The 27,190-nt window shown below is 46.2% G+C and overlaps 3 protein-coding genes and 1 non-coding gene across 6 annotated transcripts; all 4 read left to right on the top strand.

Annotated features, from left to right (window-relative positions):
• Nucleotides 1–774: 774 nt before the first annotated feature.
• On the top strand, nucleotides 775–6,048 carry LOC136654270 (uncharacterized). Of its 2 annotated transcripts, none has more exons than XM_066631219.1 (5): nucleotides 775–930; nucleotides 2,498–2,575; nucleotides 3,062–3,199; nucleotides 3,686–3,832; nucleotides 5,707–6,048. In XM_066631219.1, exons 2-5 carry the CDS (start codon nucleotides 2,570–2,572, stop codon nucleotides 5,827–5,829), a joined length of 414 nt encoding a protein of 137 aa, XP_066487316.1. In that variant the 5' UTR covers nucleotides 775–930; nucleotides 2,498–2,569; the 3' UTR covers nucleotides 5,830–6,048. The 2 variants fall into 2 exon arrangements, with proteins under 2 accessions (XP_066487316.1, XP_066487317.1); XM_066631220.1 differs by lacking the exon at nucleotides 775–930 and adding an exon at nucleotides 974–1,132.
• Nucleotides 971–1,041, top strand: TRNAG-GCC (transfer RNA glycine (anticodon GCC)). The gene has a single exon. It is a non-coding gene; the product is annotated as a tRNA-Gly (tRNA).
• A 2,151-nt stretch (nucleotides 6,049–8,199) lies between the features above and the next one.
• Nucleotides 8,200–12,119, top strand: LOC136651481 (crk-like protein). The gene is made up of 3 exons (XM_066627914.1): nucleotides 8,200–10,084; nucleotides 10,232–10,687; nucleotides 11,405–12,119. The coding sequence occupies exons 1-3, from the start codon at nucleotides 9,911–9,913 to the stop codon at nucleotides 11,528–11,530; spliced, it is 756 nt and encodes a 251-aa protein (XP_066484011.1). The 5' UTR covers nucleotides 8,200–9,910; the 3' UTR covers nucleotides 11,531–12,119.
• Nucleotides 12,120–13,614: 1,495 nt separating this feature from the next.
• ALDOA (aldolase, fructose-bisphosphate A) lies at nucleotides 13,615–24,670 on the top strand. 2 transcript variants are annotated; one of them, XM_066626868.1, is made up of 9 exons: nucleotides 13,615–13,718; nucleotides 19,779–19,904; nucleotides 20,043–20,254; nucleotides 21,027–21,081; nucleotides 21,227–21,387; nucleotides 22,058–22,141; nucleotides 22,281–22,455; nucleotides 23,421–23,620; nucleotides 24,253–24,670. In XM_066626868.1, exons 2-9 carry the CDS (start codon nucleotides 19,793–19,795, stop codon nucleotides 24,346–24,348), a joined length of 1,095 nt encoding a protein of 364 aa, XP_066482965.1. In that variant the 5' UTR covers nucleotides 13,615–13,718; nucleotides 19,779–19,792; the 3' UTR covers nucleotides 24,349–24,670. The 2 variants fall into 2 exon arrangements, with proteins under 2 accessions (XP_066482965.1, XP_066482966.1); XM_066626869.1 differs by lacking the exon at nucleotides 13,615–13,718 and adding an exon at nucleotides 18,827–18,912.
• Nucleotides 24,671–27,190: the final 2,520 nt, after the last annotated feature.

The following is a 27,190-nucleotide window of genomic DNA, read 5'->3' as shown; positions in this document are numbered from 1 at the left end:
CACATTAAATAAGCCTCACATTTTATAAATAAATAAATTTATATAGATATAAATAAATAAATAAATAAAGATATATAATATATAAAAATATATCTATCTATCAGAAAACTCTGATCTCTGTGGCTAACTTTTCAACTGGGGAGGGGGAAACTCTGTTAAAAGCCTAAATTTCGCCATTAGTTTCTATTGACAATAGAATGGAAAAAACATAGCTTCCAGAGTCAACCCGGAAGCTGTGTACGTAAGTCTATTATTAACTATCTTTCGAATACGAGCACACAACGCGAGCTCTGATTGGTTGCAGCAGGGAGCCATTGGGCCGCCACGGAGCAACCTCTTTGCTGTGTCAGGCGTCGAATCCTCGAAGGTGAAGGCATCACCAGCCAAATGGGACGGTTCCTGTGCTGAGATAAGAATATGCCAGAGTGACTAATCTCCGTATCGTTATAGATCACTTCCGGGTGGACATTAGAAAACTTTTTTACCTCTTTCAGGGCGGAGGCAGCTGTCTATAGCAATCAATGAACAAAAGACTAAACCATGATCCATCCCAATAAAAAGCAGCGGCGAACAGCGCTGAAATTCGTGGTTTTCTCAAGCCTTGATTTCTAATTGAGAATAATGAGAAGTGGCGGTTGTAGTGTTCAACCCTTAGTTGGGTCTTTGTGTTACTCTAGGGGTTTCCTATCTCTATGAACCGTGAGAGTATTTTGAGGTCACGTCCGGCATTTTGACTTCCGGGTTGCGCTGTTTGGTCACTTCCGCGAAGTCACACCGAGGGCGTGATGGAAAAGGTCCCAGTGAGCGCCCGTAGGGTCGCCTAGGCAACAGGGGGACGCCTGAAGCGCGGAGCAAGTGCTGCCCAGGCCTCGGGCCTTATGAATATGAAGCGGCTGAGTTGCCGCTCGGGAGAGCAGTTGCGGGCGGGAGGTGGGTCATCCTCGGGGCTGGGAGTGGAAGGGAAGCAGCTGCATTGGTGGTTCAGTGGTAGAATTCTCGCCTGCCACGCGGGAGGCCCGGGTTCGATTCCCGGCCAATGCAACCCCTTTTGCTGGGTGCTCCCCGAGGCCGCTGGTGGAAGCAGGAAGCCGGACCGCTTTGGGCCTTTGGACTGAACCAGCAGGGCGCCCATGTAGGCAGAAGGAATATTTATTTACCCAGTGTGGGGTTAACCTGTGGAACTCCCTGCCACAGGGTGTGGTGATGGTGTCTGGCCTGGGTGCCTTTAAAAGGGGATTGGAAAGATTTCTGGAGGAAGAGTCCATCGCGGGTTACAAGGCGTGATGGGTATGTGCTGGTGGCGAAGCTGGAGGAGGGAGCAGGGAGGCTCCGTGCAGTGGGCAAGTGGCCCCTTTCTTTGGAGCCTGCCACGCTGAGCCTCCCTGCCCTGCCCCCCTCCAGCTACACCACCAGTGTGTGCAGCCTCTTGGTTTTAGAAGTGGGCTACCTCAGAATGCCAGATGCAAGGGCAGGGCAGGCACCGGGATGCAGGTCTCTCGTGGTCCTGTGTGCTCCCTGCGGCATCTGGTGGGCACTGTGAGAGACAGGAAGCCAGACTGGATGGGCCCCCTTTGGCTGGCCCAGTGGGGCTCTTCTTCTGCCTGTACAACTGAAGCCACATGGGGAATGAATAACCTTCCTTAGAGAGTGACTGTGGATGAAACTGGACTGAACATTTGTTCATACTGACAGAGGTGGGAGGGCCTGTTTTAGGGATGCTACTTGCTACTTCTGTTAAAACCTGGGCGTTGACAAGAAAGGGTGAGAAGTTTGTTGTTAATATCCTTGGAAAAGAGAGTGGGGGTTGGTGTTCTGAGTCTAGGCCACCCCCCTAAGGGGAAAAAATAGGTTGATTATTTTTTAATTATAATATAAGGGCGCAATCCTAACCCTTTATGTCAGTGCTTTCCAGCACAAGGGCAATGCAGCTCTGAGGTAAGGGACAAACATTCCCTGACTATGAGGAGGCCTCCGGGAGTGACACTCAACTGCAGGATGCAGCACACGTCCCATGGGCACCGCTATGCCAGTGCTGGAAAGCACTGACATAAGGAGTTAGGGTTGCACCCTAAATCAGATAAGTTATTCTGGGTCTTAAATTTTAATTAAACCTGAACATAATTTGTGTATTTACATGTGAACGCCTGCTTCATTTGGTATTCCAAGAAGCTTTGGAACCTCACTCTATGACTAGTCTTCGTATTGTTAAGACAGTTCCTCTGGAGTCTGGTGCTTGATATTAATATCTTTGAAAACATGGTGCAGAAGGGAGAATTTACAGTACATCCTATTTGTGGCTGCTCAGAAGTAAGCCCCACTGAGTTCAGCAGAATTTAGTCCAAAGTAAGTGTGTACAGTACTAGGCTTACTTTGTTACTGGGGAAACTCCTGACAGTTTTGAGATCTAGGAGGTTGTCGGTTTCGGGTGTGTGTAATAGTGAAGGGAGAATAGATGGAGGAATGGCTCTTAGGTGAAAATGACTTCTCTCTTTTCCAGAGTCAGACATCCATGAAGACTTTAGTGGCTGAATCCTAATTCCTCATGCTGAAGTCCTTCCCCAGCTGAGGAATGGCAGTAAGTAGAGGATTGGTCTGTCTTTTCTGATCTGCCCTTTACCTCTCAAATTGACCCTCAGAGAGATCCCAGTTGAGGTTGTACTCCCCCCCCATTGTTGAAGTAGAGATGACACTAATCCAGAATTCCTCAGAGTTGGTTGCTACTGCACACTCGAGTACCTTACCTAAGAATGTCAAATTGGAGAATGATCAGTAAATAATCTTGTATGGTGGGATCAAAGAAGGACTTCAACAGCGGAGGGCAACAACTGCTGATTTTAAGCCCTTAGCTGAAGAGCCTCCTGTTCTGTTATAATGGCATATGCCTTCCCCATCACTGTGTTTTCTTCTGCCTGTACTTCAGCTCATAGAAATTAAACATACTTTTTGAAGATTGGCATAAAGTCAAAAGTGTAACTTTCGTGCACAACCTTTCATCCCCTCTCATGTCCTCACCTTTCAGTACTGCCAGTGTCCCTTCACCTCTACTTTTCCCACCCTATAGACTCCATCACTGAACCCTCCACCAGACATCCCGTTTGCTGCTACCTTGTTCCTGCCCCTCCCTGCCATTGTCTTCTTGGCTGTTGGCTCCTACCTGCTGCTGCTTGCCCTGGTCCTGGTCCTGCGACAGTGCCTGCTGGTAATTGGACAGTTTGGAGATAGCTGAAGGGGTAAAGTAGGGCCATCTCAGAATTTAAAAAGGTGTAAACCAGGTTAGATCTATATTTCCCATATTGCATTACAGACATGGTGCTTTCTCAGGCACAGCAGGGCTTTGTGGGAGCAATAGTCTTCTGGGCAGCAAGGAAAAGAGGTGGATCTGCTATGAGCTGGGCCTGTCCTCGGCACTAGTTATCAATAATAGTCCCCAAATATCTGAAACAAATATCCAGACCTCTGTTTCTTGGTATGGGCTTGACATTTCTCCAAACTGCATTTTCCACTATGGATTCTGGATTACTTTTACACTGCATTCCATGTGTTCTGGATTTTAGTTCTGAATTACTTTCAGTGTTTAAATCCTAGAGATAAATGCTGAGAGTCTAGGCCTCATGGGAGCCAGCGGGGCTGGAATGGCATCGGCTTGTACGAAGCTAATTGTGTTCCTTTTCCTACCCCTTTCCAGGCCCGTGGCCTTTGTGCCAAGTGTTGTACCTGCGAAAAGGGGTCTTGGCCAAGCTTGTGTGAATGCTGCTTGGCCTGTGCAGAGTCATGTGACTATGCCCTCCCTTCTCCAGCTCGTTGTCTGGATAGCTGTTGTTCCTGTGCAAAGGTAAGTTCTTCCATCTTTTTCTTTTTTTTTTTTCCTCCAATCAGCTTTAGAGAAATATCAGTGACTTGGTCCCTGGGCGTCAACAGAGAATATGAACATGGAAAGGAATTCGGAGATGAGCAAATGGAAAATATGGTGCATAGTAATGACTTGACTTCATGCATAGTCTGTATTTTGGTTTCTTATTTATTTATTTTTGGGTGGAGCAAAGGTGAAAGTGTAGGGTTCCAGATTCCTTGAACTACTGCTAAGGAGACAGAGCAATTCAAAACTGAATGGTTGGCAACCTTCTATGGTATAAGCCTACAGCACCCGGTATTCCCAGGCGGTCTCCCATCCAAGTACTAACCAGGCCTGACCCTGCTTAGTTTCCGAGATCATGGTATAAGCCTACAGCACCCGGTATAGCTTGATCACAATCTGGCCTGGAAAGCACTTTTCTTTTATCTTGATGCTAGGTGTCACTGACTTTATTATAGATCTGGACCATTCAGGAAGGGGAGGGATATGCTACTCCAGGGCAATCTTTTGTGCTAGAAGAGAAAACACAAAACATGTAATTGAGTTTTATGTTTAGCTGCCTTGGCGATCCTTTTGGTGACCTTACGCTAAACATAAAAGTACAATAAAAGTAGAAATACAAGTAGCAAATAAAATACAGCTATGAAAATAAAATAAATACACACAATTAATATTAACAAGTGCCTTCTGTAAGTTTCATATAATATCTGCTTCGATTTTGTTCTGAATTGCCAAATTGTTTTTTACTATGATAATCTTGTTAATAGTCTTCAGTATGTCAATGGAAGGGTGGGATATAAAATTAATCTATAACGCTGCAGACTTATGCATAATTATGAGGGGTGTAAGTCTAGCTAAAAAGGGTGGGACTTGCTTCCAAGTAAACATCTGCAGTGGTTCTCAAACTTTTTAAAATGACATTCTGTCAGGACCCACCTAGCTTTATGAGACTAAAATGTTTCACTTTACAAGCTCCTCAAGCCTCTGGTTTTGTCCTTTTTACTGTGGTGGTGGTGGGTGGAACCACTTTCTGAAGTGTGTGTTGAGCTCCATGTTCATCAGATCAAGATCATTTGGTGGCCTTGTGTTCCCCTCAGCCTGCTTGCTGAAGTGAACCAAAGCATGGTTTCCTACTCCTGAGTAAACACACATGCTGCTCCTTTCAGTTTGCATAGGGCTCAGTGCTTTTTCCTTGTCAGCTACAAGGAACAGTTGGCTTTCTTAAACACAAAACATGGAAATAGCTTTTTCCTCGTGGATCTCTCTGTCTCTTTCCTCATGGAGCTCTTTTTAACTCATCATTCTACCTTCATGAGTTGCAAAGCATGTAAGCCCTGTAGTAGGTGGCCTTTGGTCCTGTTTGAGATGACAAGGTGTCTGAATAATGTCAAGTATCTGAGTAATGTCAAGCAAAGAGATGCTTTAAAACAGCAGTCCTTGTTCTTCACTAAAACTGCCTTGTCCTTAAAATACTCTATTTTTTAAAAAGTTGTTTATAACTTGAAGAGAAAGGGACAAGAGAGATCAAATGAGGCAGCAACGAGAAGGGAAGAGACTTCCTTTGGTGCTTGCCTGAGCCTCTTCAGGGAGAAATTTTCTCCCACAAATGGGAGAAATGTTTGCCAGAAGAACTCCCAACCCTCCTTGGTACACAGATCTTGGGCAGAAGGGAAACTGCTTCCGGTATTCTGTTCTGTCCTCTGCTGTTGTCCATTTTCAAGCATTGTCCATTTTCAGTCATTTTCTATTGCCTCGAATCTCTCTGCTGATGGAAGAATCTCATAGGAACCTCTTGGTGCAGGTGGTCCTAACACGGAGTTAACACGTACAATTCCTTTGTCTCTTCTCCACAGGGCTGGGAACCAGGGGCCTGCTCCTTTCCTCGCTGGTGTCCGCTCTGTGATTGTGCCTGTGCGTATCAGCCTCCTGACTGTCAGAGAATAAATTGCATTTGCTTTGAAATCAAATTGCGATAAGGGGTTGCAACGCCTTAAAGAATAGGGGATGATGCCCATGATTTGAGAGCATGAGACATTTTCTACAAATGGTTGATGATCAACTCGTCCTCAGTCACTCGCCTGGGAAACCCAACTATCCTGATATAAAGAGATTTGAAACTTTACTTTTTCTATTGCTTGTTTTCAAATGTTGTTCAATTTTTTAAAACAGGTTTGATACTGTTGTTTTTCTAAGTTGTGGCATTTTATAATAAAGTGAGTTTTATACCCTCTGTGTCTGTCTTCAATGAGAATAGAAAATGAAGCCGTTTTACAGACATTTTCTGCAACAAGGACTTTGTTTCCCAAATTAATGGGGAAAAAGTAGGTACTCCTTTGCATTTTTCCTGCTTGCAGGAAACAGATAAGAGCTAGATAATTTATGCATAGCAGGTCAAATGTTGCAATGGGACTTTGGAGACCTGTGTTCAAATTCCTGTTCAGTCATGAAACTCACATGGTGACCGGGGCTTTCAGCCTAACCTACCTCACAGGCTGGTTGTGAAAATAAATGAGTTGAGGAAGAACTATGCAGTGGTGTCACTAGGGTTTGTGTCACCTCCCCATGATGGACCTGGTCCCATGGAGTGGGCAGGGTGATGCCCTAGCTGGTAGGCATGGGGATGCACCATTGCCCCACCCCACTGGTTTTTTGGCTATAATGTTTGATAGAATAGCAATATTTCAGTATTGTTTGCTTCATTTTATTCTGCATGAAATCACACATGTAATAATATATAAAATGACAGTATTATTCAAAAGTACCAAGATTTTACAAATTTTGGCCAGTAGTGATGAAACCTTCCGTGCATGTCACCCGATGTGGCCCATACCCTCTAGTGCAGGGGTGCTCAATAGGTGGATCGCGATCTACCGGTAGATCGCGAGGCAAAATGAGTAGATCGCGGAGTGCCGACCCCCCCCCTTTTCAGGTGCCTCTGGGAGGAAATGCCGGCTTACTCCCAGGTAAGTGTGGCTAGGATTGCAGCCTCACAGCCTAATCCTAGGCATGTCTACTCAGGAGTAAGTCCTGTTATACTCAGTGGGGCTCAAGGTACACCAACATACATTGTACACATAAATGTTATATGTTATGATGGCGCGAACATTGTAAAAAAAACTCTGGTAGATCTCCGGGCCTTGCTGGGTTTCAAAGTAGCTCTCGAGCCAAAAGTGTGAGCACCCCTGCTCTAATGCCACCACTGGACTATGTATGTTGCCCTGAGCTCCTCTGGGGAAGAGCAAGTTGAAAATGAAATAAATAAATCCTGAGTCTTTTGGACTGGCAAGAATGTGATGAGGATCATGTCATCGACAACAAGTGTGAGTGAGAGCCAATGGCCTAACAGGAAAAAGAATCAATACTCTTCAGTCTAAAAATGTTTTTCTTGCTTAGAGGAGATTCTTACCGGGATAGGCGATCCCATGACTGGCTATTTGTTAGCTTGCTATAAACTGTGACTGACATTGTGAGCATTGTTCACTCAAGATGCAACTTTGTTTTACAGGATTAGAGCTGAACTATGTGTGAAAACCAAAGCAGAGGGTGTATGTAGAAAGAAATGTTTGCCTTTGTATATTTAATTTAAAAAAAATATATAGGCTGTCATGGTGGAAAAAGTTTAAAAGGTCAGTTATAGGATTTTCTAGAAGGATTTTGAGTGTCCTTACTCATCTGATACTTATGTTCTGATCCTAACTCTGGCACTATCTGGACACACTACTTGTGTCCCGCTGCTGTAAGCAAGAAAGCTTTCTAGAGGGTCCGGGTCTTTCTGTGTTATAAATGTTGGCATAAGTTGTGTTTCCCAATGCTTTTCACAGCTCAAATGGGCAGATGAGAGACAGGGGCGATGTTAATCCTAACCCCATCAACATATCTGGGACTCTTCCTTTAAGGCTATTTAAAAAAATGAAATGAATGGGGACCCACCTGAAATTGGCTTGCGACCCACCTAGTGGGTCCTGACCCATAGTTTGAGAGAGCTGTAAGGGTGAGTTCAGAACATGTGTCCCCTTGTTACATTGTTACATATGTGTCCCCTTGTTACATTGAATAGCTCCTGATTCAGTGTGAACATTTCATGATTATTCTCTTTGATTTACAGCAATTAAATGAGCCATCAAAGAGGGAAGCCACAGTTTCATTGGCGCCACCTTGGAATCAGCTGGCCACTTTGCAGCCACAGAATCCTATAGGAGCTAGAAAGAAGCCTCCATCTTGGAATTGGGGGGCATGCCCACAGTCAAGATGGTTGCGTCCCCTTCTGTGTGGCTTCCCAACCTGCTTGCCCAGCCTCAAGATGGCTGTGCAGCCCTGGCTAAAGGAGGGAGGGGGGTGCGTCACTTTCCCATCAGCCCTTCTGGAGCTGCAGCCAGGGTTGTAGGCAGGGATTGGAGACGGGCGAGGAGGCTGGCAGCCAGGACTCTGGGGTTCTGATGGGCTAGAGTCAGAGGCATGGGTGCCAGGATGCCTGGGCTCACCCAGGAGGGAGTGGGGCTTGAATAGGTTCCAGCAGAGGGACTGGGAAAACTGGGACTCCTGGAGTTTCCAGGCAGGAGGAGAGGAATAAAGGGAGGACATGTGTCAGCCAGGGGGGTCTGTCTGTCTTGTGGCGCTGTTGCAGAGTGGCATGCTGAAGAGCACTGGTAGGGTGCAGAGCTGATTTGGGGAGGGGGTGTTAGCCAGAGAGGCTTGCTAAGGTTGCTTGGAAGAATTCAAGGGCTGCAATGCAGCAGTGGGGGATTTGCTCTGAGTGAGGAGTGGAGGGTATATGCATAAGATGTAACCAGGGAGGGGGCTGCATGATTGTAGGGGTGGTGTTTGCTTAGGAGGTGTCCTGCTCCTGATCTGGCAGCAATAGGCAGAAAGGTTTGGGGGGCTGGGTGTAAGACTTCTGGAGGGTCCAAAATTTGGGGGTTCACTCACTCTGGGGTGTGTGGACTGGGCAAGACCGTTGCTAAATTTGCTCTGTGCACAGGGGCTTAAGGGGCATCCTTGATCACCGTAGGGCAAAGCAGTCTTTTTTTAAATTTGGGATGCTGTAACTTCTTCAGAGGAGAGCCACTTAGTTGGAGACAGGAGCTAGTGACTGAGTGGATCCATGGATGATGACTGGTTTGTGTGTTGAATCTTCTGTTGGCATCTGAATTATTTTGTATTGGAGGGTTATAATCCTGTAGAAGGTGTCTGATTCATTTGGCTGGTATGACTTGTTCATTTGGAAAAGATCCAGTTTCTCCAGAAAATCTCCCCTGAAATCTTCGCCAAGAAAAATCTTTCAGCATCCTATCACATTCTTGAGGTGCTGATTACATTGTGGGAGGGCAACAGGCTTGGGGGGAGTGTGCGATCATATCACTTTTCTAGGGATTCCTTCTTTATATAGGATGGAAGTTGGCATGGACTACTTTATCCATGTGTGCCTCCTTAATTTTTTTAGGGATTTTTTGATAGCAGAGGATTAAAAAAAAAACACCACGATATTTATTGCCCTATTGATGTGCCACTGAATGATCTGACTGAAGTGTATGTTGATGGTTACTTGGGTGGAATTTGTCTTTGAATACTCAAAATCCATTTAATATTTAGTAGGGAGATAATTCAGGTAAAGGTGAGCTATCATTCTTAGAAGTATGCCCCCATTAAATTAGAGCTGGGGGAACCAAGGAACTGGGGGACACTTATGACACCCCCTTCTTTTAAGGATTTGTAGAAGCTTAATTTGCATTCCTGTGACACTTTTATTTTTGGAAATATATTGTAGTTATTTAAGAAGGTGTGTGTGTGCGCGTGCTTTCCAGGTGTATCAAATTCTGGCTGATCTGAGGATGTAAAATCTTGGAGTGGATATATGTAGTTCTACAAGTGGTACTTTATTCGCTTTTGGAAAGGTCTGGATTATTTGGAAGTCATGTTGAACTGGAGGAAAGCAACAGCTGCTAAGTAGACACTACACTGTAAATATTCAACAGGTTAACTTTTTTTATTGAGGTGCTCTCAACTGTATCAGTTTCCAGTAATAATACTGTAGGAAAGGGGTGGGTTTTTCACCCCCTGATGCTCCCCCAAGCCATGTCGGCCTTTGGGGATGCCCATGAGTGGTATATGGGGGCTCTGAGCAGACAGGAGGCAGCTGCGTGTCTCCAGGGACACCGCCATGGAACATTCCTAGTTCGGGATAGTACCACATGTCCTGGTGACTATGTACTCTCCGTCAGTGAAAATTCTAAGGTGAGTCTGTGCCATGGTGGTGGTGGGGATTTGGAGCAGAAGGACAGCATTGGCGTTGTTGAAGAATTTGGGGGTAAAGATTTCATTGCACATTGCATGTTGAGAGTTTAATGGTCCTCACCTCCTTTGCCATTCTGTCTCCTCCAGGTGTCTCACTACATCATAAACAGCCTCCCTGGACGTCTCCGAATTGGGGAGCATGAATTTGACGGCTTCCCTGCTCTGCTAGACTTCTACCGCCTCCACTATCTGGACACCACCACTCTGGTAGCCCCTGTAGGTCGGGTTGTGGCCCCTGCCTCTGCCCAGCCACCTCCAGCTGGTGAATGGGTCCGTGCCCTCTATGACTTCGTAGGCCGCGATCAGGAAGACCTCCCCTTCACCAAGGGGGAACCATTGAGGGTGCTGGCCAAGCCTGAAGAGCAATGGTGGACAGCACAGCGTGCAGATGGGCGTGTGGGTATGATACCTGTGCCATATGTTCAGCCCTGTCCATATGCTCACCCCAGCGGCCATGGGGCTGCACGCCATGCTCCAGTAATAGCACGAGCAGTGCAGCGAAGGGTGCCTGGTGCTAATGACAAGACTGCATTGGCCTTTGAGGCAAGTACTGGGATAGCCTTGATTGTGGGAGAGTGCAGATAATGAATGGGTGCTTGCTTATTTGGGGGGGGGGGTGTATACGCAATAGACACGAGTCTGTAGGCTGATGCTAAGCAATGTCTCCTGTTGTTATGATACACTGAATTTTGTACTACTCCTTTTCTTTGCCCTAAAAATCCTGTGATCAGAATTAGTTTTGCATGTTAATTAGAAAAAAAATATTTTAAAGTAGCATGAGGCTGGTTTGGGGGGTGGTTTTGCAGAGTTTGGCATAGTTGTGGACCAGTCTGAGTGGCCAAGGTGAATAAGGGAGGCATGCAGCATGTGAAGGGGGACAAAGGGGGAAGGGGCTAGGGACTATGTAGGATGCAGCAGTCCATTTACATTCTCATAAGCTGTTCTCTGGCCATTGGAGCCCAGAACTTTAAAAAAGAAAATTAGAGATGCTTCTGTTCCCAGCTTAAAATCACTTGAAATGGTTGTGTTTCTGTGCGGTAAACTGCATTGTTCCAAGCGCATTTGCCCTTTTGTTTCATATTGTTTCTCATTTTAAATGACAAGTGAGGAAAGATGAGAAGCTGCCCATGATTAGGTGTGGATTTGTTCAGAAAAAGCGGTTGGAAGGGAAGGTAGATGCTGGGGTGGGGTAGTGGGTAAGAAAATGTGACCTCTACTTTTTTTTTAACCTTTGTGTCTGTCACTCATGATATTCTGCAGGTGGGCGACCTCATTGCTGTCACCAAAATGAATGTCAATGGCCAATGGGAGGGAGAGCTGAATGGGCGCCGTGGCCACTTTCCCTTCACCCATGTCAAGGTGCTGGACCCTGAGGAGACCAGCTGAGCATTTGATGTCACCCTTGAACACTGACTTTCCCTGAGGGGGTCATGGTCCCTGAAGTTTGACCCGCACCTGTGAGCTTCTGGCCATCTTGAACATTGTACTTCCTGACATGAACCTTTTCAAGTTTGACCTACCCAGCGGGAGTTTATTGGACATCAGTTCATTGATATTTGGCTCCTTGGATGTTTGGCCTCTTCTACCACCTTGAACTCCTTGACTTAAATGTTGCTCCATGACTTGCTGTTCTTAAATGCTGTGGTAGTTGACCCTATAATAAACTTAGGCCCTTAGGGGCTCCTTCATGTTTTCTCCCTAAGGAACATTGCCCCTTTGGCCTTGTGAATTCCAACTTGATTATGTGCCCTTAAATCTTACAGCTCTGAGTCTTGTGAATCCATAAACTCTGAGACTTTACTGATGTTCTTTGGAGCTTTTATCCTTGTGTATTTTTCATTTTACTCTGCTCTCATAGGGCAAGGGAAGCGCTTGGCTTTGACTGGATAACAAAAATCCCTCCAACCGTAATAGGAACCTCCCTTCTTGTTGTTTGTTCCAAACTGCCTTGTTAATTAAAGTTTCCTGCTGATTATGCCTCACTGATCTTTACTCATTCTGGGGGAGGGACTAGAGGGTGAACATGGAAGAAGAGTGGCAGTGTTGCTATGGCAGCCTGCATCACAACCCAGGCCAAGGGTGTTGCCACGGTAACCTGAATCACAGCATCATGCTCCAGGCCAGGAGGCAGCAAGTGCTTATGAGGGGTGTCTCAGTTTCCACCTGTTGCCTCATCAGTGATTCTCCTGATGATAATGCAAGGACCATTATTAGCAGTGCAAGCAGACCTATCAACTCCTGCTGAATTGGTGCAGCACTTGTTTCCTTACTGAGTGTCTACAGTGATGGATGGGAGTCTGTGCTACATAATTTGTTAATGCTATGGTGCAGGCGTGGCTGTCCTTCTGGAAGGCTTGACTACCTAGCTCTACATATTTGGCTGGTTGTATCCTATTTCCTATTTGGATCCTTCTCTAATAATATTATTGGTACAGCCAGAAGGTCAAAAGTCCTGTGCCAATAAGAAGGCATTCAGCAGCTAGATGCTATATCGGATGCTAAAAATTATGGTCATTTGTGTTTTAATACACATGAGATCATGTGCATGTATGAAAGGGTGTTTCAGAAAGTGGTGGTAACTTCAACAAATAGTGTGGGCAGCCATATTGTGTGCATCAGTAGCATAATATTTAGAGAGAAATACTGGAAGTTCCTGACATTTTTGTACTGGTGAACTTAATCTGCCCACAAGGAAGGAGCATTTTGTTCTTGCCAGCCCTTTCTCTGTGCTTCTTCCTTAGGCACTAGTTATCTAATGTGAAATGAAAACAGGTTTGTTTGTTTTTTTTAAATGACACATGTTGGAGAGTTCCTGCCTCATCCAAAATGTCAATAATGCATTCCCTGTGAAGCCAAATTGACCCATCATTCAACAAACGGTTCACAATTTGACTCCTTAAAACCAGAAACCCCTTTCATGCTGAGGTGCAATTCTTCCTGGGGGACAGCAGATGGCACTGGGAGACCTCAGGTCTTGAGGGTGGGCAGGAGCTGAAATCAACTGGATTTTGCAAAGGAGTATTGGGTGCAAGAGATAGTTGGGGCATCATCCAAGATGGGAGTGGAAGTAACCTCATTTAGCCTTCCTATTGGGGGGGGGTGCATAATTTGTAGATTGAGGTAGGGGGCATCATGCTAATCATCTCCAAGGGTTTATACGGTTTGGAGTGCAAACCCAGAGCTGAGGCAAACTGGGTTAAAATTGAGGGGGATAGTATTGCTGTACTGCAAGGGATAACCTGTGTGTGTGTGGAGGGGGGGATACTGTTGCCTGGGGTTGAGCCACACTGGGGGAGGGGTGCCCCACAGGTCTCTCAGGCTCTAGCCCCGTGACTCTCTAACTGTTCCTTGGCTCTGCAGGGAATGTCAAGGGCCTCGCATTTCACATTCCCAGATCCTAAGGCCTATATTTAGCCTGCCCTGCAAAAGGCCAGGGGTCAGGGAGAAGGTTAGCCCTGCCTCTCCTGTCTGATATCTCCCCCTTTTTAAAGCCCAGCCCTTGCCTTTGCAGGTGCCAGTCACCCAGCGCCCTCCAGAGCCGCCGTGTCCTGCCAGAACCCCTGCTACACCCAAGGTATGTGGGAGACGGAGGCAAAGGATGCCAGGTGCCAGGGTTTGGGGTGGGAGAAACTGCTGGAAAGAGGGCATTTCAGTAGGAAGGAGCTGACAGGAAGAATAGGAAACCTGCAAGGAGTTGTCCGAAGGTTTAAAGAGTCACTGAGGAAATAAGGTATCAGGGCAACAAAGCAGATAGACAGGTAGTTTGCAGTGACATTGAAAGGGAGTATTGGGGTGACGTAGGAGATTGCAGATCTATAAACGGGACATGCTGTCATCATAAGATGTGTGGTAGGTTTTCTTTTTAAATTTTCAAAAATTAAGAAAAATGGGATCTTCTGGACTTTTACTGCAAATGCAAATTTTGATTGGTATGGAAGCCAAACATGGATATTAGACTCTCTCTTTTAAAAGCTTGCTGGGTGATAGCTACAATTACTGTTTTTTTCATTTTTGTAAAGCCTGAGAAACAGTAACTTAGGGGATCTTATTTTAATTCTCCTCAATCCCCTCCTTAATGATGTTTAAGCCTTCAGGGCTATTTGTTTATCCAGTCTTTGGTACAGGAGCAGAGGGAGTTGTTGACACCCTCCCCCCCATACACACACCCCTCCCTATGGTCTCCACCACAGCTGTTGCAGTGGCTTGCAAAAGTCTTGCACAGTTGCTGATTGTTTGAGGAAATCCTGTGCTCATAGGATCCTGCTATTTGGGGCATAGGAACAGAAAGTCTGTCTGTCTCAATCTTTTCTCTGCTACTGCTGGTTGCCCAATCTGCCCTCTTGAGGTTTGGGTGGGTGTGTGTGTGTGTGGGGGGGGGGCACCTTCCCATTTTTATCTTGCAATTAATTGCTGTCAAGTCTGTAGCTTTACTTGGTCTTACTTCTACCACTATTTAACATTTCTGCTCCTAGCCCCTAGCTTCTCCTTCCACTTCTGTGTAAGGTGGTTTTTATAAAGTCTGCTTCAATCCACTGTGGCATTTCTTGCATTTGAAACTCTAATGGAAAAGCTATGGAAAGGGAGTGTATATTTTGATTTTAACCCATTTCTGCCCAGCCCACAAGTGTATGTATACATTTGATCCTTGTTGTGTATATGCAATGTTGGGCAGAAATAGCTTAAATTTCTGTCCTGCATTAAAACATTCATATTCCAGACCAGAAGATGTTCTTATTAACAGTGCTTGTGAAAGTACTTCTGGCATACAATTTTAGCCTTTACATCTAAATTTTACAAATACAATTTTAGCCTTTGCTGTAGCCTATAGAAGAATACTAGGTTGCTGGAGTTTTATTTTTCTAAACATAGTCAAACTTTTGTTTTTCAGTACATAATACATAATGCAACTGGGAGCCAATATGGGTAGAGAGGGCTAAAAGACTAAAAGGGTAGAGAGGGCTAAAAGGGGGGAAAAGTACAATTATGGATAGTCTCAGAATTGAGGCTGATGAGGGGAGATTGCAGCTCTGCTCAATGAGATGTAAAGAGGTTAAGAGCACATGTAAAAATTCTTCCATATATACATGCAGCCTCTGCTCCTAGGAGTAGGTTGTCTTCAGTACTAGTACACTCTTGGTGCCCAATGGATTGCAGTAGTTTCTTGGGGAGGGTCTGTTTTGCTTCTGCATATGTCACTGTACTTCGATGATCACAAGTACTTTGGTGCAAGAACCTGGAACACGTTAACTTCTTGCTGTGGTTACTCTTCCTGTGCAGCTGTCACCTCTTCATTGGGCCAGAAGCAGAGGCTTTGGGTTCCTTGAACACCTGTTCTCATACAGAAAGGTGGCAAGTGAAATTTGGATAAGTTTTAACAAATGCAGAAATCCAAGAGGTGACTGCTTTTCCCAGTATGGAAATTGACTGGGGGGTTCACCTGTTGAATGACTGCCTGTTTCTGTTCTTTGAGACAGAAGAGCACTGTCTGGAAAAAAAGAGGTGTAAAGAGACTGTAAGTTGGGGAGTTGCTGGGAGGAGAATAGAGAAGGAGTGGCAGGATGGTGGCAGGAAGTGTGGAGAAAGAGGAATGTGAGAGGGGTGGTGACCTTTCTAGCCCATTTGACCAGTTAGTAGGCCTAGTTCTTTGAGGGCAGCCCCCATCTCCTTACTGAAAGGCTGCTGGAAGAGCTGAGTAGCCAGAAAGGAGGGCTTCCTTTGTACCCCCTGCCTCTTGCTACGTGCCTTCCTGCACAGAGACAGTGACTCAGCTGTTACCGTAATCATTCCAAAAGACGGGCAGTTAGGAAACAGGGCTAGGCTACAAGGAAGGTTCTGGATGGGAGCTAAGGCAAAAATGGGGGGGGGGGGGGTGTGCAAGTTGCAATCCTGTGTTACCCTGACCCTGCAGGTGCCTGGCCTTTTCTCGCCCATCATCAATCAAAGAGCAGCTGCCTTTCACCTCCCAAGCATCAGGGTGTTATATAACAAACTACCCCCCCACACCCACATCATCTTATTACCCTTGCTCCATTTGCTCCTTCATAAAACTGGACCTGCTCAGTCCAAAATGACAGCAACCATCTGCTAACCCAACCCAACAGTGGCCCCTCAAATTTCTCCCTCAGTGCCTCTGCCACGTTTGGTTTATTCCATCAGAAATTTACAAACTTTACTCAGAATCTGTCCAGGTTTAGAATCTATTTGTGTGGTCAAAATGTATTTTAAAGTACAACCAACAATGCAATCTCATGCATGCAGAAGTAAACCCCATGGAGTTGAATGGGTCTTACTCCCAAGTGTGTCTAGGACTGCATTTACATTAAGTGATTCTGGGTGCAATCCTAACCAACTTTCCAGCACTGACATAACTGTGCCAATGTGGCATGCACTGCATCCTGCAGTGGGGAGGCAGTCAAGGGGGCTCGTCAAGATAAGGGCAAGCTTGTTCCCTTACCTTTGGGCTGCATTATAGTTAGGTCAGTGCTGGAAAGTTGGTTAGGATTGCACCCTTAATATGACCCCTTCACTGAAGGGATGGTAAGTTCCAGAGAAAGGCAGATGGGATAAGTGCTTAAGTTCTAAAATGTATTTTATTCTGAAATGAGATGGGCCCGGGCCCAAGTGAGTCTTGTCTTCTGATTTTGGTTTTCCCTGTAATGCCAGAGGTGGGGAAACAAGTGTTTTTTTAGTGGTGGGCAAAAGGCACTTCACAGGACCAGAGCAGGGACAAAGTAAGACACCCTGACTTGCGTTAAACTCTGGGCAGGTTTCAACATGGTTCAGATGATATGTTTGTCATCTCTCTCTCTCCCCCCCCCCCCATTGTTGTATGGGTTAGATAGGAAGGTTTGGAGTTAATTTTACATGCCACCACTCTGTCCACTGCAGTCCTTAGCATTAGCAAGGAGCTATCCTTGAAATCTTTGTCACACTGACCTTGCTGCATAAAAAAGATTTGGGGAATAGGTAGCAAAATGTCATCTGGGCTTAGCCAAGGAAGTAGCAAATCCTGCTTCACAGCTCCCAGGTTGCACTGTGTCCTGTAACTGTCTTATGCAGTTCAGAATCTGGGATCTACCAGCCTTTGCTGCAATCAACAAGCATTTTGATCCTTAACATCGTTCCTTGGGAGTTAAGTGCATTGATTTTAAATGGAACCTACTTCAACATGCTGGCCCGTGCTTCTGCTTATGGACTCTCACAGATAACCTTATCAAAACATCCTGGTTTCTGTTCTTTTCCAATCTGAAAATTCTCCTCTCCCTCCAGGGCGCCAGTTCCATCTTATCTCTCCCACACCACCTCTCTCTCTTGCACAAACAACTCCAAGTGCCCGGACTTCTCTTCTCACAGCTAAGCCCAGCAATCCCTCCATGGAGTGGTGGATCCAGAAATAGCTCCCTGTCCTTCAGAAAAGGACAGAGGAGCTGGAAGAGGGGAGATCAGGTGTCCCCTTGAAAGGTCAATGCTGAAAAGGGAGTCTGAAAAAGGATGTAAATGGGAAAGACCTCTAGAGCCCCTGATTTGGCATATTCCTCTTTCCCCAATGCATACACTTTGTAGGGGATGGGTCTGCTTGCTCCTTAGACTGTGGGATGAGTGACTTGTACCCCAAATTACTAATAGTCAGCCAGACTGTTGTATCCCTCGAGTAGTAACAACCAGAGTGATTAAGAATTTCTTTGCTCTGTCAATGTATCCACTGACAATGCATACACATGAATTGGATGTTCTCATGCTTTTTAGTCACTGGAAGTAGGAAAAGAGATCTAGTGATGGGATCTCCTGCTGCAGTGAGGAGTTCCTTTGAGGAATACTCAAAATATAAACGAAAAGAACATAACAATACGCGTGTACCTAATATGATGCTTTCATAGGGTGGTATTATTTTCCTTGCAGTTTCAATCGCTTCTTCTCCATTTATTGCCATTTTTGCTCATCGTCCTCAAAATTGGGCCCCCTCCCCCCCACTCTGATTTTTGAAGCAGTTGTACAACCGGATCCCATGCATGTACTATGTGGGATTTAACTTACTGCCCAATCCTAAACAGATCTACTCAAAAGTAAGCCCCATGCTGTTCAATCAGGCTTGCTCCCAGGAAAGTGTGCATAGGATTGTAGCCTTAGGGCTCAATCCTATCCAATTTTCCAGTGCTGCTGTGCCAATGGGGTATGCACTGCTTCCTGTGATGGGGAAGCCTCCACAGAGCCTTCCTCAAGGTATGGGAACATTTATTCCCTTACCTAGAGGCTACATTGTGATTGCACTGGTGCTGGAAAGTGGGATAGGTATACTCAGAAATAAGTCATATTTTGTTCAATGGGGCTTACTCTCAGGAAATTGTGGTTAGGATTGCAGCCTTACTCTCTAGTAACTGTGTTTAGGATTATAGCCTGGATTTTGTCCCAGATCTCCAGCCAGGCCACGAGGATGAAACCTTTTTTATTTCCAAGTGTGACTCAATGGAGGGTAACAGTTTCTTCATTTCCTTATACAGTGTATTTAAATAAATACCTCCCCTGCTATTTGGGGGGGAAGGTCTCGGGCCCTTTAAGTCTCCTCCCCTCCCCCTCCTCAGTGAGTCAGTTTCACACCCTTTTCCGCCCGACTGCGCTACATGACGTTCGATCCTGGAACGTTGAGGTCCTGAGCATTCGATTCGAGCTCTCCACTCGCCCTGCGCGTCTCTTCGCTCCGGGTTGGTACAGGCAGGGTAACAATCGGGCTTAATTTTCACACGCAGGCATTCTTCCCACCAAGGAGAACGGTGAGCTCCGTCTAGATCCCAGCAGCGGGGACTAAAGGGGGGGGGAGTAAAGAAAGAGGGGGTTTCACTAGGCTGCAAGTGTAGGTGTCCCTCCCCCCCCTTTCTTCTATGCGGCAGTGGGACAGAGACTGATGAGTAAAATGGAGGTGGTAAAATGCGGGGGGGGGGGGAAGGAAGGAGATTGCACCGCGTGGTGGTGATGGGGAAATGGCAGATCAAGTCACGTGGAGAAGCTTAATGCACAACTGTTGCGTAGGGAGAGGGAAGTTCTCTTCCCCCCCCCCCATCGAAGGAAAGAAGTTTATAATCGATTGCTCCTAAAAATCCCCCACTAAAACCTAGTGGGGAGGCTGCGGAGGAGGAGTGGGATTTTTAGGTTACACAATTCCTCTGTTCTTCAGCAGACTGGGGAAGGGGCAGAGTCTGAGGAGGGTGGGCAATGGGGAAAAGTTGGGGTAAGGAAAGTCTGGAGTTTTGAGATAAAATGACTATCTCCTCTGCCCTTGACATGTCCCTGCCTTCTGTTCACCTTGCAACTGCTGCAGAGATTCTTTTTCCCCCCCTTCTGAATGCACTCACTCCCTCTTGCTTTTAAAATGGGAATCCCTCTTGACCTGGCTGGGAATCTTCTGCTCTCTGTAGCAACAAGGCAGGGCGGAAGCTCTGAGTTTTGTTTCCTGGTACCTCCCCTTTCTGCCAGCCTTTGCACAGTCATCAAGGTCATTTAGTCTGGTGTGAGCGTACCCGGGTAGCTGCCGCAGGAACTGGGAGGCAAGTGAGATGGTTGGAGAGGGGTGGTATCATTAGGGGACTTGATGGGCTTTCATCATGGTGCAAGGCCATTAAATCTTTCCTGCCTTCTTTAGTTTAGTAATTCAAGATGCCTCACCAATACCCAGCCTTGACCCCTGAGCAGAAGAAGGAGCTCTCAGATATTGCTCATCGTATTGTGGCAACTGGCAAAGGCATCCTTGCTGCTGATGAATCCACTGGTAAGAACCATAGATGCAAGTCCAGAGGCACAGGGTAGGGTTTGTGGGGGTGGAAGCAGGGAGAAAGACTGCGGTATCCTGGGGAGGCTGTGGTTTTTGATTCAACAAGCAAGATTTGTCCTCGTCTCTACCCCTTAGGCAGCATTGCCAAGCGCCTGAGCTCCATTGGCACTGAGAACACCGAAGAGAACCGTCGCTACTACAGGCAGGTGCTCTTCACTGCAGATGACCGTGTTAACCCTTGCATCGGTGGCGTTATCCTCTTTCATGAGACTATGTACCAGAAGGCCGATGATGGGCGCCAGTTCACCCAGGTCATCAAGGACAAGGGTGCTGTTGTTGGAATCAAGGTAAGCACTGTATGTGATGTGTCACATCTGAGCCTCTTCTGGAAATCACAGTTGTGATCAGTGCCAGGAAGGAGGCCTGTATTCCAGTGGTAAACTGGAAAGCCAGTATTACACATTTAGAGAGATCATGTGGCCTTGCAAGAGATCACGTAAGACAGAGAAAAACAGCGTGGAATGACTGAAGCGAGCTTGAACCTTGAGGGAAGACTGGAACTGAAGGAGCCTTCCCTGTCAATAACATGGTCATAATATGCTTAGCTTCAAGAAATTGTAGTTAATGGGTGTTACATAAGCATGAACTGGTTGGTTGGCAACCTTATTGTGAAGGAAACTTATGCTCGCTTTGTATTTCAATAAGGTGTGCCCATGTAGTGCAGCAGGTGCCATCTTAGAAGAGGGCATTCTTTCCTGTGTGTAGGGGAGATACATGAGTTAGAAGGAAGTGAAAGAGGTAGGTAGTGCCTAAGAGATTGAGGCCCTTCAGGAATAGGAAATTTGCAGGGTGGTGCCAATTATGTAACATAATCCAGATGAACAGAGGATAATGAGGTGTAAACTATTGCATCATTATTGAACTATGCTGTTGCAGATTGGAATTTCAACCTCTCGCCACCTTCACAATAGTAATGGGAAAAAAGAGTTCATCTTGTAACATTTTCTTACTGCCCCAAAGACCTCTTCAGAGATCGGATGCGTAGTTCAGTGGGAAGAAATATGACAGGAAGTGGTTGTCCCGTGGCTTGACATGTCCCTCTTGTTTCTCTCCACACAGGTAGACAAAGGTGTTGTGCCTCTTGCTGGGACTAACGGAGAGACTACCACCCAGGGTGAGTTTAAACCTCTGTGTGTGATGATAGTGAGTTTTGAGAAGAAGCAGAACTAGTGAGGGAAACCTGGAGCTGGGGGAGCATCAGGGCTCTAGGTTGCTGATTTCGAGGGAATTCTGTTGTTAACCACTTTCTCCTTGTGCAGGTCTGGATGGCCTGTCTGAACGCTGTGCTCAGTACAAGAAGGATGGCGCTGACTTTGCCAAGTGGCGCTGTGTCTTGAAGATCACTCCAACCACCCCTTCCTACTTGGCCATAACTGAGAATGCCAATGTGCTCGCTCGCTATGCCAGCATCTGCCAGCAGGTGGGCAACAAAGGGGAGAAGCGAGGCACTTCTTAAACTGGATAGTGGCCATTCCTCAACTCTGGGGTGATAGTCCATGTTTCAGTAGAAGTTCTCTTTGGGGGGGAGGTTTGCACCCCACCAGGTAAAGGCTGTCTTGAGTCAGGGATGAAAAAAGGAACCCATCTAGGAAAAGAGATGTTACTAGACTAGAAGGATCCAGTGGTCCTTCTATGTAAGGCAGCACCTTAACATTTGAGTCATGGTTTGGCCAGAGAGAACTGTGGGGTAGTGTCGAAATCGCAGTTTCATGTTCTTTACCAGTGACTGCTCAGGGAAATTTCCCAAGAATGTAACAGCCAGTGGGTGGAGATGAGCTGCTGTGGCTGCAGTACCCATGTGCTGCTACAAGAGGGCACCAAGTAATTTAGATACATGGTTGCAAGGTTGTCCTCACCAGGTGGCATTTTCAACAAGGATGTACTTAGAAGTTTTGTTCTCTACCTGCAACATCAGGTTTCTTAGAGCAAGCTGAAACATGCCTGACCTGAGTGTCTGACATCTAGACACACAGCTAAATCCTTGGCATAACATTTTTTTTTTCCTGTTGTGCAACTCAAGATCTAATTTAATTACCTGAGCTGTTGTCTCTTGGGGTTCTGACCCTTTATCAACTGTCTCTTGCCTCCAGAATGGGATCGTTCCTATTGTGGAACCTGAAATCCTCCCTGATGGTGACCACGACCTTAAACGCTGCCAGTATGTGACTGAGAAGGTGAGGAAGTGAAGTGGGAACGACTTAAGCATGTACCATCTTCAGAAGTTGAGGAAGTGGGAGTCATGCGTATGGGAGGGGTAAAGATCCCAGCAAAGCACCTTCAGGCATTGACTTCAGCCCCTTCTTCCACACACAGGTTCTGGCTGCTGTATACAAGGCCCTTAGCGACCACCACATCTACTTGGAGGGGAGCTTGCTCAAGCCAAACATGGTGACTGCTGGTCATGCTTGCACCAAGAAATACACTGCTGAGGAGATTGCCATGGCAACTGTCACTGCTTTGCGACGCTCTGTGCCTCCTGCTGTGCCTGGTAAGAAAGAAGGACTCGGGCATTCCTTGTCATTTATGGCTATGCATATCTTGGACCTGTGCATGCTAGAGTGGAAGCAGGGATTTTTGGTGACTACTTTGCCACCAAGTTAATGGATGAATCTGCCCTAAAGTTAGGTTTGCCTAGAGTGATCACATATTTGGGGCACTGCCCGAACTTCTGCTTCAAAGGCCATGGCTATGTTAAACTCTGCCCACTAACCTGCAACTGTTTCCTGAAGGATACTGGTGGTGATTCAGAATAAAGATGCACGATCAGAATATCTTTAAGAATTTGTCCCCACTCTTCAGCTAACAAGGCATCTAGAGCAAGTTTACATCAAATCAAACTATGGGAAATTATTGCAGTGGACGTGGGGGGGGGGTGGGCATTATGCTTCACAATGCAGTTCTTGTGGGGGGCATGTAGGGCAGAGGACGCACCTCAATCCTCATTAGCACCATCCTCTATCAGATTCCTTTCCTTTTAATGGAAACTATCCTCCTCCTGCCTTTTCCTGATCTTAAACCCATTTCCTGCAGATCAACAATTCCCAAAGTTTGCTCCTAGGAGCCCTGGGGCCCCCGAGACCCCTTCAATGGTTCCATGAGCACATCATGTGCTTGGCCACCATATACTTAGTGCCGCATCACTCTGCACATGCTCTGGGGTTCCCTAAGACTCCATTTAGGAGTATAGAGGGCTCCAGAGACTGAACAGTTTGAGAACCACTGCTATGGACTATAGTAATGCCACCCCCTTTCATGTTGCATTAGCGCTCTTTGTCCTGTTTTGATTGATGGCCAACAGCAGCAATGCATTCCGGCAGTCAGTGCCAGACTCCTGCCATATTGTCAATTACTTCTCTTATACTGCATTTCAGACAGTGCTCAGCTTTCCAGGAATGCACTACCCACTTATATTGAAGCTACGACTGAACTAACCTTGTGTCTTAATGATCACAGGCATCACCTTCCTGTCTGGTGGCCAGAGTGAGGAGGAGGCCTCCGTCAACCTCAACGCCATCAACAAGTGCCCCTTGCACAAGCCATGGGCTCTGACCTTCTCCTATGGTCGTGCCTTGCAAGCATCTGCCCTCAAGGCCTGGAGTGGCAAGAAAGAGAACACTAAGAACGCACAAGAGGAATACATCAAGCGTGCTTTGGTATGTCTTGCCCATTATACCCTTGGAGGGAAGATGAATGGGATCTAGTAGATCAGAGCAAGGGGCTGAATATCCATGGTCTTAGCATCCACTCATTTATTGGTTCTGGAGGGTCCCACATGCATGTGGCTCAACTCCCCAAAAGATTGTTCTAATAGGGAAGCACTGAAAGGCTTTAAGATGACTCTTATCAGCAAGAGGACTAAATACATATCTGACTAGGTTGGAAAGGATAGCAACCCGTGTTGTAATGGGAAGTGATGGTTTGTATCTTTAAGAAGAAATAGGTCAGATTTCACATTAAGCATTTGGATTCTGTTCCACCAGCTCTATGGAGGAAGTACAACTTATGGGGTGGGAGGAAAAGGGGTAGAGGAATTTTTTGAGTACCTATTAGGGAGAGAAGGTTATTCCAAATTGGGGCTCTTGTACTCTCTGTAGATACAGATTACACAGGGTGGAGGGTGAGCATGTGTAGGGAAGGGGAAACTTGAGGGTTTCTATTGTGAGTTTCCTAATCCAGGACCAATAGGTTTGGGAGAATGTGAGTTTTTTGAGGGGGGACGCACTGGGAGAATGGGATATACAATACTATCTTTTAAAAAAATCTACCCTTTTTCTTCCTCTTGTAGGCCAACAGCCTTGCTGCCCAGGGCAAATATGTTTCAACTGGCCAAACTGGAACTGCTGCCAGTGAATCCCTCTTTGTTTCCAACCATGCTTATTAAAATCAGGAGTTTAGTTGCTCTGTCTGCTCTAACATTCGTTGCATTGTGTACTCTGGTGTCCAATGTGCACTGTTCCCCCTCTCCTTTCTGCCAGCTTCTCTGGTAGGGAAACACAAAACATCTTCCCGTACTCTTGCCTTGGAAGAATCCAGAAGTTGGCATGCACCCTTCTCTCCCCCCCCCCACCCACTTGTACGTCTTTGTGACAGCTTCTCCCTCTGGTGACCGACGACACTCCTGGTCCGTGGCCAAAACACCAAAATGTCTCTGGAGCTGGGATACCTGACTCACGGACCTCTCAGAATAAAGAGAATCTACTTCAGTTTTGCAGGTGTCTCTGTTGTTCCTTCTGAAGAAAGCCTAGGTACAAGGCCACCCTAGTGGAGTTGGGAAATCTTCATTTTCAAGCTCTTACCTGCCATAACACGTTAGGTCCTATACCTCACCTAAAGAGAGGAGGGAGTTGCCTTCTGCCAAGTTAGACAAATGGTGCAGGTTGCCTATTAATACTATTAATTCTGATAAATTTGGAGCCTTAGACAAATGTCTTTGTCTTGCTAGACAAAGAGCCTTCTAATGGGAGCCGAGGTTTTAATGTACACACTGCCATTGATTATTGGCCCTTTTTCATAAAAAACCTAACTTTTCAAGTGTAAGTCCTCAATCTTACCTAGGCTAAGGTCTTGAGAGAAGTAATGGTGGAGAGTGACAGGGCTAGGCTTCTGCTCATTGAACCAGCAGCCAAGATAACTTGATAACATGGCTTTTTCATACAAAGGAGACAATACATATTTGTTTAGTAGTGTACTGCTTAAAACACAGAATTTATACAAATTCTGCACAGTGAAGCTGGCCTTTAGTGCTGCAGCAAATGTGCTACAGGCGTTTTTTGTTATCCATTGGGGTTAGGGTCCTGCAAACACCAGCAGACAGATTGATATCAGACCCTCAAGAAGCCAGCAGAGATGTTAAGGCAACAGAGACAGCAAGCAAAATGGTGCACTTGACTAATACAGACCTCCTTAAAACAGTCAGGGAGGGCTTCTGAAGCTTCCCCTGGCCACTTTAAAGGACTCCGTGCTAGTTCTGGGCACCACATTAAAAGCCTCTGCTGCATTCAGCAGGCTAGCTGAATCTCAGATAGCTGAGATTGCACAAGGTTAGAGCAAGGTAGGTATCAATCTTGCTCCCCACAGATGAGCAAATCTGCAGGTGCAAGGACTGACTGTATTTGCAGGATACTCCAGCCCTGAAAGCTGCTCTCCTTTTAACCAGATCCTTAAGAACTGCTGGGGAAGGCTTACTGAGACAATGTCTTTTAGCAGACCAACAAAAGATTGTGCCACCTTGGTGATACTCAAAAGGGTAATCTGCAGACTGGTGCCGGTCCACAGTGCATTTCCAGGAAAAAAATAGTACCATTAAAAATTGATCCATAGCCATATATCATTTCATACATGCTCTCACTGGTCTTATTTACAGCCTTCCCTCTTCTAGCACAAAACCTATACGTTTCTGCCATGAATTTCTCAAAATTCCTTGTCTCCTCGCTCATATTTTTGATGGTAGAGATCCCTGGTACATTTTGGGGTGGGGGAGAGTTGCCAGTCTGCCAGATCAAATAATTTGAAAAGCAGTTTGCTAGGAGGTATCTTACTCCTATGTAGGTTTCATATGGCATTTCATGAACAGCACAAAACTGGTGGTCAGTCGCCAATTACAAGAGGGAGCTTAAGAATAGGTGAGGACATGAGCAAGAATAGCCATTCCTAATAAACAATACAGTAAACTCAGAGAACATGCTCTTGCCTCATTTAGAATTATCCACCATGCTGACAACAAAAGTATAATCGCTTGAGTGCCACTTCATGAGGGGTGTTATCTTAAAGGATTGGTGCCAGCAGCCATATCCTGTCAAAGAGGCTTTTGTGGTGCTGGGGAGATTTGTGATTTCCCTTTTAATTTGGAAAACTAGGCCTTAAGCACATTGAGAATGTTTCTAAAGATAGTCTCCATGGGCTCATTAGAACATAAGAGCAGCCCTTCTGGGTCAAGCCAAAGGCCCATCTAGTCCAGCTTCCTGTATCTCACAGCAACCAACCAGATACCTCAGGGAGCACATAACACAAGATACTTGCATCCCTGTGCCTTCCTCTGCACAATCACGATATATTGATGATTGTTGACTGTGCTGCCTGGTATCCTGAAATGATCCCCCTTGTGAATGTGGGGGCTAAGCCCAGGAGCTACCATGGGTATTTTCACAGGTGGGGTTTCCTAGAGAAGTCGTAATGGACCAGGGAATAAACATTGTAAGTCGGGTTACAGGAGCTGTGGGACCTTCTCCAGGGACAGCCCTTGTGAACCTTAGTCTACCATTCACAGACAAGCAGATTGATGGAATGATTCAACCAGACCCTTATGGGGATGCTAAGAACATAAGAGGAGCCCCACTGAATCAGTCCAAAGGCCCATCCAGACCAGCTTCCTGCATCTCTCAGCCCACCAGATGCCTTAGGGAGCACGAAAGACAGCAAGAATGCTGTGTCCTCAGGGGGCTTACTTCTGAAATCAGGAGATTGCATGTAGTTCCACAGACTCCCTGTCTAAGCTGCCTTTAATGGCACACAGGACAGACGCCATCACCCCCACATCCTGTGGCATGGAGTTCCACAGACTCCCTGTCTAAGCTGCCTTTAAAGGCACACAGGCCAGACGACATCACCCCCACATCCTGTGGCAGGGAGTTCCACAGACTCCCTGTACCACCCCGTTGTAAAGGCATCCAGGCCAGACGCCGTCACCACGTCCTGTGGCAAGGAGTTCCACAGATTTCCCGTCC

Source organism: Tiliqua scincoides, chromosome 5, assembly GCF_035046505.1.
Source record: "Tiliqua scincoides isolate rTilSci1 chromosome 5, rTilSci1.hap2, whole genome shotgun sequence".
In the NCBI taxonomy this organism is placed as follows: Eukaryota; Metazoa; Chordata; class Lepidosauria; order Squamata; family Scincidae; genus Tiliqua; species Tiliqua scincoides.
This window is presented reverse-complemented; position numbering and strand designations above follow the sequence as displayed.